Source organism: Spinacia oleracea, chromosome 5, assembly GCF_020520425.1.
Source record: "Spinacia oleracea cultivar Varoflay chromosome 5, BTI_SOV_V1, whole genome shotgun sequence".
NCBI classification, from domain to species: Eukaryota; Viridiplantae; Streptophyta; class Magnoliopsida; order Caryophyllales; family Amaranthaceae; genus Spinacia; species Spinacia oleracea.
Window position 1 is genome coordinate 21052970 of NC_079491.1, and position 15269 is coordinate 21068238.

Below are 15269 nucleotides of genomic sequence, written 5' to 3' on the forward strand. Positions count from 1 at the left end.
GTCAAACCGGTGCGAGTATTAAGAGACGGAGGGAGTACTTTTTAAGTTAATTCCCACCTTACCGTCCACGTAAGCAAGGGAGAAAGAGAAGTAATTTCTTCAAAATCTCAGTTTTTTTTTCTTTTTCAAAAACCTAAATTTCTGCTTCTTTCTTTTCGCTTCTAAAATTCTAATTCTTGAAGGGTTTTTAATTTTGTTTGAATAGGTATAAAAGAGAGATCGAAAATGTATCTGCAATTTTACATCAACGATAATGGCGACAAAGTCTATACTACCAAGGTTCTTCCCCCTTCTTTTTGCTCTTTATTTTTTTGTTTTCGTTTATTCTGTTAAATTTGCATATAACATGGGTATTTCATGTTAAATTAATTTGGGGTTTTTTGTTGAAGATTTAATATGGGTATTTGATGATATTTTTTGGTGAGCTCGTTTTTATGAGGAATTTCATGAAAAGTGAAATATTGAAGCAGGAGTACCCTTTCCTGATTTTAGTTTCGGTCGATTAATTTTGATGATATTGCTAATATTAAAAAACATTAGGGTTCTGAATTTGAAGTATTGATATAATTTCATGTATTACTGCAGAAGGAATCACCTGTTGGTAAGGCCACAGAATCAGCTCATCCAGGTAAAATTGCAGCTAATTTAAACATATTGCTTGTTTTAGTACTTGAACAATGTTTTAGATGTGTGTTAGTAACCCTCAAAAGGTTTTATGAATGAACAAAAACGGAACTTGATTGGATTTTGTTGATGATGAAATATGTGATGACATTATGTTGAGTTGATGATGCTTCTTTTGATTGTTACGCTCGAACTGATCAAAGGTCAAGGTTTGATAAAATTGTTATGTTTTTCAAGGGTGGTTGATTGCTGTCATGGTGTTCCAATTGGTAAAACCGTTTCGCTTGATGTTGTTTCAGTAGTTGGCTCACTGGTTGTTTCAATAGGTCTATGTTTACAAACTTTTAGGAAAGACGATCTAGCGGTTAGACCACTTTTATGCATGCACTTTAACTAATTAGTTAATCGCTGAAACCAATTAGTTAAGTTTGAAATTCAATTAGTTAAGCAACGAAACCAGTTAGTTATGCAACCGAACCTATTAGTTAAGCACTGAACCAATTAGTTAAACAATGAAATTGATTAGTTAAGCAATGTGATCAATCATAATTGAAGAAACTAGCTTATACTTGAACCAACCATCTACTTATGATTGACATTTCTAGGTTTTGGTTGCTTACTTATAAGCTGCACGGCTGCACCTATGTTGCATCCCCTGACTATATTGTGTTGTGTATTGACTATGCAGCTCGCTTTTCTCCTGATGACAAATTCTCAAGGCAGAGAGTTCTGTTAAAGAAGCGCTTTGGATTGTTGCCCACCCAACAAACACCTCAGAAGTACTGATATTGGATGATCACATAACCTTCTGGTGCTTGGGGATGTGTTGAATCTGTTTCATATGTTTCGGTATTATGTTATGAAATTGCCTCATATGTTTCGTTGATCTCATATGAAATTGCCTCATATGTTATGAAAGAGTGCAGACTAGATTTTGTGATGTACACATTTTAAGGTTGTAACTTTAAGAATGAGTTTTGTCATTAAATGTCAACGTCTAGTTATTCTGTCTCAAAAGGTCTTGCGCGCACAAGGCGTACAATAAATTTATTGTACACCAAGATAAATTTTATGCAATTTTTGGTAATTTAACCTACTTTTTTGTAACTTTTATATTATAAAAACAAAAGGTTGATAGATAAACATTTTAAAGGATAAAATGATAATTTATACATTATTAGTGATTTTGAAAAAATAATTTTTATTTAAATGAAAATTTTTATCACTAAAAAATATATAACTTTTACATATATAAATATAACTTTAAAACATTTTGAGTTAACTTTTACTCCGGTGTACAATATTTATTGTACATCACTTTTAAATAAGAATTTGTGATTTCGTCTTTTCTTTCTCCCTTGCTCTGCTTGGTAGCCGTGTGAGGAGAGGTTTGTGTTGAAGGCCATATTTCTAAAATACCAATTATTTGATTTTTTTTTTTATTAGTAGTTAATTGAAGATATTGTAAGCCAAAATGGAAGTTAAATCGATGCAACAGAAGAAAACGTAGGAAGTATCCTTTTAACAACTAAGTGCAGTACATACTAATACAAAATCCATATTTCCCTACACACTTGTGAATAAGTGTGTTGCAAGTTCCACTTTCAACAAACTAATACACATTACTAACAAAGAGTTTCGACTTCAATCCACCATATAAAGAAGTAAAAGCGGTGATATTATGATGGTAAGATTGAGTGAACTTGGAACGGAAAATGTACAAAACACATAACTTAACCACTAGATCTCTATATAGAGAGTGGGTTCTGCCGTTTTGATGATTTCGTCTGCAACTCCATGAGTTCCCTTCAGTTTCTTATGCGAACTTCACTGCTTGTGCTAATTCAGAAGTGACTATAAGAAATCATCTTTCAGTTTGCAACTCACAGCTTATTGGTAGATTTTGCATATACAGTCCATGAACTGAAAATACATTGATAAACTAATACTAGAAAAAGGCACCGTGCTGCTTTCACCAGCTCATTCTTCACATTTTCTTGGCAATGAACAAACCCCATTGTTGCTCACCCTCTGTAGTCCTCACCAACTTGGCCTTCCAACCATCAACTATGTCGTTATAATCCTCCTGGAAATCATTGCACCAATTACAAGTTAATTTTTACCATCAACTTTAAAGAATCGATTTCAAGATCCTTCAAAAATTAGAGAGGGAAGATATAGGAAGCAGCGGGAACTGGGAAGTGCACAACATACAAACCTCAGAGAAATCATCAATGAAGTCATCCTTCTCCTGTTCAAGAGCATCTAGTTCCTTCTGCAGAACTTGAATGAACTGAAAGCAAACATCAAAACAAAAGGTTCAGTTTTCATTTTTCCACACTTACATCATAAAGGTATGAAGAAATAATAAGTACTACGCAAGACCTGGTCAGTCCTATTCTCAGCAATAACCTCAACGAATCCAGCATCTTTAAGCATCTGATAAAATTAACAGCAGCCAAATGATTGTAATTTGTTAATACCAAGAAGTTGTAAATATTTAAACACTTTAAAAGATTAGTAAACTCAATCAGCTTGCCTTGCCATATGCCTTCACATCGTGGAGATCATATCCCCTCTGCCTGATGTATGCAGCAAATTCAGCTGAAGGTGTACCAGCACTCTTACAGTAGTCACTAATAAGAACTTTGCCTCCAGGTTTCAACCATTTGTGGAAGGATCTAAATAAAGCAGGTTTGTCCTGAAATATGACAAAAAAGGTTCAAGAATTAATTTTCTCCCTTCCATTTACTTTTCTGTAAGTCATTCTCAGTTGTGATGCAGATTACTCGAGTATGAAGTCAGTAATGTTCAACATGGACAGCTAGGATTTGTTTATTTTCGCCATTTATGTTTAAGTCTTAACTAAGTCTTGGGACATCATAGTAAGGGTTAGAACAGCCAGAATAATAAAATTGGAGTATGCTCTAAACAGTTCACATCATATACTCAAAACATTTAAATCTCAAATAAGTAATTCACCAAGCTAAGCAGCAATTGTCATCTCAAATATAAGCTGGAGGGTGATATCACAGACAGCATGTTACCTGAATATGCAGAATGGTATCACGGCTGTAGATGACATCAAAAGAGTTTTCAGGGTAATCTTTCTTGGTGCAATCTGCCACCTCAAACTCAACAGCACATTTGAGGCCAATTGAGCGCTCAAGGGCAAAAGAAATCATATTAATGGAGAGATCAATTCCAACAACCTCAACATCATAGTTCTCTGCCATGTAAAAATCACCTCCACCTATGCCACAACCCACATCTAGGACCTTCTGGCCAGGCTTCAAGTCAAGCTTTGATACAAACTCCTTGGTTGTTTCTGCTCAGAATCAAATATTTTAGCATCAAAGCAAGAGAGTCACAAGGCATGGGACAAAATTTAGAAGTTTCAGATCTCAAACCCACCCTTCCCTCCCAAAGAAGACGGGGGGAGGGGAAAATGTTTCAGAAAGCACACAACAATGTCTTAGTTAGCATTGATAATGCTTCATGGCAAGGATCAAAGTCTCATATGGAACAAAATGATATTATATGTTCTCTCAGATTCCATCACTTCTGTTAATTAGACCAAACCAAAAACAAAAAGTTGATTTTTGAGAAGCCCACTCCCAAAATCAGTTGTTGATGAAAGAGCATCCATGAACGAACATATGTTTCTTCCTTTCTGCTGTAGTTTGTATTCCATGTTTTTTCAATTTTTAATATAAGAAATAATAATCTCTTTATTCAAACTCAGCTATTGATATTGTCTTCTGCTTAGGATAGGAATCAAGGTGGTTAACCTTTGTTAGATGATCCTCATGCTATTTTCTATGAAATTAATTAAACAATTAATACGCCTAGCCCCTAAAATTCTGTAGTACTGATTGCAGAATAATATTAAAATGCTAAGGTGCTAAGGAAACCAAACCTACCGAGTCCTCCGGTACTAACATAACCAGGACCAAATACACGCTCATAACGCAGTATGCTGTTAAACTTGTATTGACTAGAATCCAAGAATCGCTGGAACCCCTTGTCATCCTCTGAATCAACTTTCTGCCATAACCAGCTTATCTGCAACCAGTAACGTATTTGTCAGGAAATTTGGTTAACTAGTTGTTTATCCATTCTAAATATAAAGAAAATGGCACAGAGATATCCAGTACCTGGTTCTGATTCTTCTTGCTTTTGACATAAGCTCCAATACATTTGCAGCCAATTAGGGAGAGCTCATAGGAGTTCCCAGAATCATCTTGCATATGGCATTCTTTGAAGATCTGTATCAAAGAAAGATTTTAGAATGTGAATAAAGTGAGATTTGAGGTATAATTTAAAGTGCTAGGAGCAATCATGATACAAAGTACACAGAAAGTATCAATAAGGCATGAGCCAAATTACATTGTTGATTTTGGGATTCGTATAATTTTACAAAACACTGCCTTAAGTTCCTATGTATTCAGAAGTTATCAATGAGGCATGTCCCCCTTCGGAATCAGTTCTAATTTTTCAGTTACGTATTACTTTATATCACCTATCAACCACTTATTGAAGAAACCTGTGTTAGGCCACTTTAAAGTGATGGTCTAATCAAAATAGACTCTTTGGTGTTGTAATGACAAGGTTATTCAGGCAAGAGGCACTTTAAAGTGATCTTAAAGTAGATGCATATAAACCTTCTATATTTGGTTATCAACTTATCAAAGCATAATTAATGTGGAGTAGATGAAACAATCACCAGTGACCAATCTACATGATTACAGACAATCTGGTTAGTTCTGAACAAATATGGCATTTGTTTAGTGATCAGCGGTAATAATACTAAAAATGTTCAGGTTCTGCATTAAAAGAAAATACAGCCAGAATTATTTAATCAACTATTTAAGAAAAAACGGACAAAACAGAGAAAGTGAAGAAGCATAAAATCAAAACCTTGGTGTAGAACCTAGGTTCACGGTAGTGGGTTGGATTGCTTTTGCGCTTGTGATCTCCTGATTGATGAAAACAAGATTCTCTGAAGAAAATGTATCCTCCTGGCTTCAACCATTTCAACATCCTTTCAACCAGACGCTCAACCTACACAATAACAGGAAAAAAGAATATAAAGCAGAGAAATTAATATAGATGTTCTTGTAATAGGGAGATTTCCAGGGAAATTTTATTAGATTTGACCACAAATAGCAGAAATTTCATTATACCTCTTCATCAGAAAGATACATGAGTAGCCAATTGGAGAATATGATATCCACGGAATTTGGTGAAATGTTGAGACTTGGAGATGTCACATCAGCACACATAAACTTCACATTTTTGTAATGCCCATTTATGCTTTCATTCTGCAATCAACAAGGGCACTTGAAGAGTTAGAATAAGCGACATGAGCACATTGCAGAAGAATAGCAATTTTTTCGTACAACTTCAGATAGAGTATACAAAGTAGAGAGAATCAAGAGACAGCATTTTCACATCACCTTCTTTATAACACTCTCAATGAAATCCAGAGCGATGACCTGGCTAGCTTTCTCGGCCAATTCACCAGTAAAACGACCAATACCAGCACCGAGTTCTAAGACAGACTTTCCTTCATAAGGTGGAAGCATGGAAAGTACCTATACCCATAGAAAAATGTGTTAAAAGGTCTCATACATTGTGTTGATAAGCATTTGCATCTACTGGTCACACACATACACTACGGCCTGCCCTTCATTAACTTGTTCTATTCTATAGAGTACAAATACAAGCACGTACAGATTACTTATAAATCATGACAACGCAAGGTCGCTTGAATCATGTAAGATCACTTCAATTAGCATACTCAAAGCACTCTTAAAACTCCAAAAAGGATAAATTTGATCTGGTAATCTGGCAAGTGGTCAAAGCTTCAATTATATCATAGGTATAAAGCTACAATCTACTCTAATAAAATTCTTGGGTTGATGTTTAAGTATTACTCTGAAGTCTGAAGAGTCTGATCTGAATCTTTTGTTTGAGTTTATTATTTTAACTTTTACATTTCAAATCATGAATAAGAGAATGAAGACGATGAACTACTAATTTAACTCTAGGTTTAATGCCAAATATTAGACAGTTCAGATTGATACCAAACCAACTTTTGTTGTCTTTATCCACACACTTAGTAAACAAACAACCAAGTGGTTATTTAGCTAATTCGCAACAATACTTTAACAATACCAAATTACCAACAAACAAAAGATAATCAAGTACGGAGTACTTTCTTTTTAAAAATAATTAACACAAATACGATTATTTATTGGAAATTATATCCCAATCGTTGAGACTTAAATAAAGGTGTTGTTCTCTTCGCTTGAGTTTTACAAACTAAAATACTACGTTCCTTAACTATTGCACCATCATTGACTTTACATTTTCCAATAGATGATTTTGACTCTCAATATCTCGAATTATGTATAAGTAAAAATTATATAAAGTTGATATGTAGAAAATATATATCGATATGAATCTAACTAGATCTCACATGACTATAATTTTTCTTACATATGAATCACGAAAGAATGTCAAGGTTTAGTGTGAATAGAATAAAAAACAAGATGATGCGATATTTTTGGAAGCTCTGTTTTTGGAAAATGTTAATTCAATATTTTTTTACTGATTTCCTAATGTTTACTTTCACAGGTAGCTGTTGATTTTTATTAGTTGACATTTATTTTTACTGACATGTTGACATAAAAGTATAAAACTCTTTTCCTTAAATGCTTCCTACTCAATTATTGCAAATTATAATATTTCCTAATCAACTATATTACCCTTTAAAAAGCACATCCTTTATGGTGAAATCGTTTTTAGAAAGTCATTGAAGAAGCTCGTTACTCTTGTTAAAGAAAACATGAAAGATACAGGTTTTATTTAAAAAAATGAGAAATTAGTTTAATTTTATCACCATTACTTGAAATAATTTATTGTGTCATTAACAAGTTGATATGCAATTACTACAATAAAGTTGTCAATTTTAATTTCTTCTGAAGTTATCATCAACCCATTCACGCCAAAATCAAATCGTAAACCCAGCAACTTGGTAAGTGTCAGTCCATGTGGAGCAATCAGTTTATGCAACAACTTGGTCCACAAGTATATACTATTGTCAGCAAGGGGATGTGTTCCATCATTGGTATGCGCAAAATATTCAGATCACATCAATACAATAATAACCTTACCTACCAAAAACAATTTAAAATTTGTTCCGGATCTTGATAATATTTATACTAATATTTTATACTACCCATATAGGATTTTAGTTATAGTTGTATTTTTCTTAGGGATGTTAGTGGGGCGGGTTTCGCGGGAGACCCGACCCGCATCCGCCCCAAGTAGGCGGGGATGGAAGTAGGTTTGGCGGGTGATGGGGCGGTGATGGGTATAAAAATCGTACCCGCCATGGGTGATGGGGCGGGTGTGGATTTTATGTTGAACCCGCCCCATTCCCGCCCGCTCCGCCCCATCCCCGCCCGCCCCGCCCCATCCCCACTCGCCCCGCTTCATACTTGCCATGGGTGATGGGGTGAGTTTGGATTTATTTGCATATTTAGGTGATAATATAAATTTAGGTGAGATTTTTATGTTTTTTGTTTGGATTTTTTTGTTATGACGAGTATTTTTTTCGATTATATAGGTTACTTTAGTCATAAGGTATTTTTTTTTCTATAGTTAACTTTGATTACTCCGTATATATGGCAAATGTTTGCTAAATAAGAAAAATTAAGCGGGTATTAGCGCGGGTATGAAGCGGGGATAAGATAGGGATGGATACCCAGTTGGGTGGCGGGGCGGGGATAGATTTTAGCTTACAACCGTTGGGGCGGAGATGGGGATGAATTTTGTACCCGCCATGGGTGATGGGGCGGGGATGGGGATGAAATTTTTTGGTGGGGATGGGGATGGAGGGACCTACATCCGCATCCGCCCCGCCCCATTGACATCCCTAATTTTTCTACTAGGCCAAAATGGTACACGGGTCTAAGTGCCCCTGAGTTTGATCCCGGCCTTAAGGTTGTGTGATATTATAGACAATTATTTACTTGTAAGTTGTAACACTAACGCAAGTAGTAGTGTATACTCGCTTACAAAAAAACAAAGCTAGTATACACAACTTGAGTTAGCGTTATAAGTGAATAATTGTGTACATGATAATATTAATTAAATTTAACAACATTGGATGTCTATCAGCATTGGGGTAGATGAGAATTGACACTCAATTTTCGAGGTCAATCACACAACTTTTTGTTTTAGTGCAAGGATTCATGGTATAATAGTATATGTGATTATGTGTTACACCGGAGGTCCGGAGGTCAATATAAGTCCAATTCACACTAGTAGTATATTATACCATCAAATATATATGGTTGATAAACATTTTACTTGTATTAATTTTTCTCCGTATATGACTTCACGATTCTTCCCAATATTGCAACTGAAAGAGAATTCTGACGTGACAAATGTACTTATTTGAATCCAGGTCTATTTCAACATTTAAAAAAAAAAAATTTTACCAATATCAACTGTCTTTTCTGATTGGTGCGGCCTTTTCAAGGTAAGAGGAAGTCAGTCCGATTGAGCATAATTTTTCGCCATCGATCATAATATCAACGTCCAATTCCCAAAATGAAAATGAAACCAGAAAAAGAATGAAAAGGAAGATACCTCAGGTCGCTCCACTTTGTCAAGATCTGAAGCTTGTGAATCAAGCATCATAGCCTCAACAGTCAAATCAACAGAGTGTTCAATCCAGTATTTCTTGAACACCTCTCTCTCTTGCAACACTCCCATAGCTAAAGATCAAAACCAAATCAATCCACAAAATTAATTAATTAATTATTTATTTATTTTCTCGGAATTAAAAATGAATCGAACAATAAATTAATTAATCTGATCAAAACGAACCTGAAGCGGCCATAATAACACGAGAGATTGATTGAGAAAATGAAGAAGCTAGAAAATAGGTGAGATTAATGTGCGTGAAAACGCAGAAATTGTGGGAAAGAAAAAGAAGGAGATAGTTAAAAGTATTAGTGACCCTCAATGGCAATGCGAGAACGAGAAAAAGTCCTGGATCTACGGTTCGAAGCCCTGCCTCTCTGCCGCATGAGCAGTAGGAGTATCAAATTCACTCTACCACAAAACTACTACTTCCACGCTTCAAATGAATGATGATGGATAATAGTCGTTTGGTGTGAGATTAAATGGGGGTTTAGGGTCTGTTTATATAGACTCATTTACATGATAAGAGAGAGAAAGTGGGAGGTGGTACCCTCACTACATTTACCATTTTTTTAATGTTCTTTAATACTTCATCCGTTCCTTTTCTATTATTGGGTGTCTCCCTTTGAGATTATTACATACCTAAAATGATATAATGATACAGTAATTTCTTCTGTATTTTTTTGTAGGCATTTTTTTTTTAATTTCCTTACCTTCTATAAAATGTAATTTACTTTATTAAAATTCGGGGTACATTATGAATATAGGTCGGTAATGTAGATTCATCAAGAGATAAAAACAAGTGAAAATTTTATCATTTGCATAGTCGCATCATTTGACTTTCATATTTGCCAATACTTAACTTTGATCATCGACAATTATAAGTATATATATATATTTTTTTTTTATAGGTAAGAAGAAGAGACCCTAACTGAACCAGCACCTAGCACAGGTTAACCAGCCCAGCTCCGCAGGTCATCGCTTGAGCCACTCTCAAGCATTTCGCAGTTGATGGGGCTCGAACTTGTGACCTCCAAGTTACAAGGTGAGTTCCCCACCAACTCCACCAACTTATGTTGGTTAATTATAAGTATATATTAGTAAAATTATACTTGTATTAAAAAAATGTTATGTTTAAAGTATACATAGAGAAATACCCGGTACAATTCACATAATAATATTTATTTCTATTTATTAGTCAAAAGTTTATGTTAAAAGTCAAAATAGTGCAACTACTTAGATAAGGAGATAATTTTTTTCCACTTTATTGTCTTTATTTTACTTTCAATGGGTCTATATTTATGAATGTGTATAGTTATGTCAAAATCTTGTGGAAAGAAAGTACTCTCTTCGTGTATTGTTAAATACATCACTTGCTTCTTATAAATACTTTTTAAAATTAATGTATTTTTATATTTGGTAACTATTTACTGTGTTTTACTTACTACCTTTTTCACGATCCCATTATCATATGTATTAAACAAAATTTGGAGGGAGTATGGGACAATCGTTAATGAACGGAAGGAAAAAGTAATGACTTATGTGAGTGAGTGTTAGTTCTAACGGCCCTTACGAGGCAGGAAGCGGTCATGATCATTGGAAGTTTAGGGGGTGGGCTTGGCTTTATAAAAAATTATGTGGTGATCCGTAAACAAACAAATGACGATATGATATTATAAAAGGAGTGTTAAGAAAATGAAAGTAACAGTAGTACTGTGGTAGTGCTACGTGTTTGGTGTTAACATTAATTCTAGACTTGTAGTCGACTTAAGTGGTACAAATTGTTTCCCTCAAAAAAAAAAAAAAAAGTGGTACAAATTGTTACTTACCGTCTTACCCCATATGTCATGTACACGCGTCATTTACTCTTCAGCTTGCACGCGACTCTGTTTATTTCTTCGGACCCCAGTATCGAAGAAATGTATTTATTTTTATTTTTATTTTTATTTTGAGGGAAAATAATATGAGAGATTTGAGGGAAATGTATTTATTACTTCCTCCTTCACAAATTGCTCGATGTATTTAACTTTGCATAAAATTTTAGATGATAAGTGGTATTTTATTGAAAAAATAGATATGAAGTGTTAGTGGGGTATGTTTTTAATTGAATGAGAAATGTGAATGGACAAAAAAATAATTAGTGGAAAGAGAGAGACAATATAATAATTGTGGGGTCGTTTCTTATTTAGAAGTGTAACAACTAATTTGGGACGGACGAAAAAAATTGAAATAAATAATCGGGGACGGATGGAGTAATAGGATATATTGTTTTTTATGGAGTACTTGGGTCTTATATACGGAGTAACAATTTCATCTATTTTCCCATTTTCATATGGTAAAAAGCAAGTTTTAAATTTTTTAGGTGATAAAATACAAGTTTTAGTTTGTAACACCCCGACAATTTTTCTTTTTCTAAAACAACCCTTTTTATAAATATAACTATAGAGAATTATCAAGGTATTATCGCCCGTGTGAAAACGTTTCGGCTTATTCAGAATTTTGCAGCGGAAAACATAATAAATAACTTTAATAATTTAAATAAGTCAACTACCCAGAACCAACAAACCGAAGTCGACATAATTAGTTTAAATCAAATACAAGTCCATTAAAACAAGTTCAACACAACCAAATTCAAATGAAATAAAATAACGACTACACAAATCTTTCCAGATCCCGAACCCCAGAGATGCATCATCTTCAAACCTGCAATGGACAATGCTTATGGATCCCTAGAGACTGCTCACCAAAGATTGGGTCATCACAGGATCAATAAGGCATAGCCATGATCAACATGCACAAGCAAAATCACGTAATCAGCAAAGTTGAGTACTACATACTAAATCAATAATAATCCTAACATGATTCTATTAAACGAACAATCCTAACATGATACTAATAAAACATAAGCAAGGATAACCAAAACATATTGACTTTAAGACTATATTTGACTGAACTAGATCTTTGTATCATTAACATTATTTTAATTGAAATAGTCAATGGACTGAGTTGTCTACTAGAAACTTCTTCACTAAGGAAGACGAGGTACGGGCGCGACTCCGTAAACCCCAATGACCTGCGATATCGATGGACTTGAATAAAATAGAACCGGTGATCAATCCGGCCCCAGAAAAAGCCATAGTCGACCCATGACCCCAACTCCTGATTGTCCGTCACTTTAGACGTGCACAGTCTAAAGCTATTGCTACTCAGTTTCACTTTACATGATTTACAAATTAAACTCTGTTATGACTCAACAATCACAGGTATGTACGTACCTTGTGTAAACAAACTGTTAGGCCACTTTAACGAATTCAAAAGTCGCCTACAAAGAATTCTCCGCCTAAAAACAACCAATAAAATTCCCCAATCAATTTCCAACAATTTACAGCAATACTAAAGTACTATAAATACACCATAAACATATTTTGAACCATCCCCAATATCGAAACTTAACTAAATAACCTCCAAGCATAATAACTATTAAACTAATGTTCACAAGTCGTCCTAACTCCAATAAAACATCCCTTTTAAAATTTCCAGCAATATAAAATAATTTCAAACGTCCACGGAACATAATCAACGTTCTTAAAATCATAAAAATCATAGCTTTAATAATAATATAATCGTTCTATTATGATTTAAAGCCATTAAAACCTCAAAAGTCACACTTTACTACTTAAAGGCACTAATTTAACCAATATAATATAATCTGAAAATTAGTAACTTTATTATATAATTCGTATAATCTGAAATCTATAATTTAAATCATAAAAACTATAACTTTAAATCAAGAAAACATAATTCGAATTAATAAAACATGATTAAACCCTAACTTATATTTTAATCAACCAAAACTGAAAATAATTAGTTTATAATATCAACACCAAATCTGAAAATCATATTCAAACCATAAAGATTATAAATTTAATTCAAGAACATAATTAGAATTAATCAACATAATTAAAACATTTAATTAGCTTAGGGTTTAAGAATTAACCAACGAAATAGAGAAGGGTTGGTGGTCGGCAGTCAGGGACGGCGGCGGCAGTGTAATACCTCGTATTTTTATAATATTTATAAATATATTTTATTATACTTATAAAGCATTTTACGATTTTTGAAAATTAATTCGCATTTAAATATTATTTAAATGTATTTTAATTAATTAGAATATTTATTATTTTAATTAATTACGAAACGAATTTAATTCTTTAGTCGGGAAATTAAATGGGTTGCAAATGATTTTTAAAGGCTTCGGGTTTTAAATGAAAAGTCCAATTCGTTTTATTAAACGAGCCCAATCAAAAGAATTTAATTCCAAACTCTTGGCTAGCCCAATCATTTAATTGCTAAGCCCAATCCTATTTTCCTAAGCCTAGCCCATTAAAAATAAGGAGTCTATAATTAGGACTCCTCATCATTAAATGAGCCCCTAAAATTCATAAACCCTATTTTGCTTTGCTTGCCCCTCACTCCAACTCCCTCTTCTCTCTCTCGTCCGCACGCACGCACGCCCGCACAGCCTCGTGCTCGTGCCTTCGTGCTGCCGTGCCATCGCCCCTGCTCCTCGAGTGCTGCGTGCCTTGTGTCGTGTGCTCGCCCGTCGCCCACACACACACTCTCGCCCTCCCTTTCTCTCGCAGCCCGCCCAGCCAGCACGCATCGCTACTGGTGCCGTGCTGCTGTGTTGTTGTTGCTTCGTGTGCACCGCACACCCCTGCTCTCGTCTCTCTCTTGTGCGCCCTCGCGCCAGCCCCTGTCGCCAGCCCTCGCGCCCTCGCGCCAGCCCCTGCTCGTCACCCCTCAATCCCGCGCGCGCACACACACGGACGTGTGTGTGTGTGTGTGTGTGTTGTTCGTGTTCGTAATTCAATTCTTTTTCGCCCAATCACCCTAATTCGTGATGGTTCCGTGCTATAGGCCGGATTGGTATAATTCTCTTCTTCCTTACCTATTCTATTTCAATTCCGTATTTTAAATTTTAATATTAATATTGTTTTGAGTAATTAAAATGCTGGGAACCGGTTATGAATACCGTGGTTTGAGGATTTGCGTGTTGTGATTCATCAGGCTTGTTTTAATTATTAAAGGACGAATTTTCAGATTTGTTTATTGAATAAAGAATTGATTTTTATGATGTTAAATTAGTTTTAATGGGATTTTCAGGTTAGGGTTTTAATCTAGACCTAATGAGTCAATTGATTAGCATAATTAGGTGATGATTTTAATTATGATAATCAATTATATTTTCATATTTGAATAAAGGCTTAAAGTGTTGATTTTTATTGATTTTAAAGACGAAAAAAGTATGTTTTCGTACTAAGGATTGGTTTTGCAAATTGAGACGTTTATATTATTGAAAAACAATCGAATTCTAAAGTTTAAATAAGGTTTTAGATTTTATAAAGTTGCTGGAAATTTAATGAACATGGAAATAATTTAAGTTTCATTATTTTGATGATAGGAGGTGATTTCTAGTTGAGTGCTCGTTATTGCAAAGTGGCCCCTACGCTTAGGTATTCAAGGTACGTACAAGTCTAGGGCGACCACACTTTTGTCATGGACATTACATGATTGTTGATGATGTGAATTATATTATATGGATTCATATATGCTTTGGTGAACGATCATGTGGATTAATGTTATTGGAATTATTGAATTGTTGGTTGAACAAGCATGTTGAGATTATTATGAGTATGGAATTCATTGTCAATCATGTTGTTCAATATTTATGCATGTATGGTTTGTTTCACATGCAAGGGATGATTATTTATTTGTATGCTATTGTACGGGATGTCTAGCATACTTTGAGCCAATTATTCGTACTTCGTGGTACTATTTAATTTACCACATGTGAAGGGTTAGCTCATGTAAGCCACCGCACATGTAGGGTTCAGTTGGAAATATTTTGTATGAAATGAATT

The 15269-nt window shown here is 34.5% G+C and overlaps 2 protein-coding genes across 2 annotated transcripts; one reads left to right on the top strand and one right to left on the bottom strand.

Moving 5' to 3' along the window:
- Positions 1-116: 116 nt before the first annotated feature.
- LOC110779157 (H/ACA ribonucleoprotein complex subunit 3-like protein) lies at positions 117-1641 on the top strand. The gene is made up of 3 exons (XM_021983686.2): positions 117-279; positions 586-628; positions 1313-1641. Exons 1-3 carry the CDS (start codon positions 226-228, stop codon positions 1408-1410), a joined length of 195 nt encoding a protein of 64 aa, XP_021839378.1. The 5' UTR covers positions 117-225; the 3' UTR covers positions 1411-1641.
- A 473-nt stretch (positions 1642-2114) lies between these two features.
- Positions 2115-9813, bottom strand: LOC110779155 (phosphoethanolamine N-methyltransferase-like). Its single transcript, NM_001426333.1, has 12 exons — positions 9529-9813; positions 9289-9416; positions 6084-6221; positions 5811-5948; positions 5545-5688; positions 4782-4892; positions 4548-4689; positions 3672-3952; positions 3164-3325; positions 3010-3063; positions 2843-2917; positions 2115-2710 (listed from the first exon to the last, which is right to left on the bottom strand). Exons 1-12 carry the CDS (start codon positions 9539-9541, stop codon positions 2612-2614), a joined length of 1485 nt encoding a protein of 494 aa, NP_001413262.1. The 5' UTR covers positions 9542-9813; the 3' UTR covers positions 2115-2611.
- Between the last annotated feature and the right edge of the window lie 5456 nt (positions 9814-15269).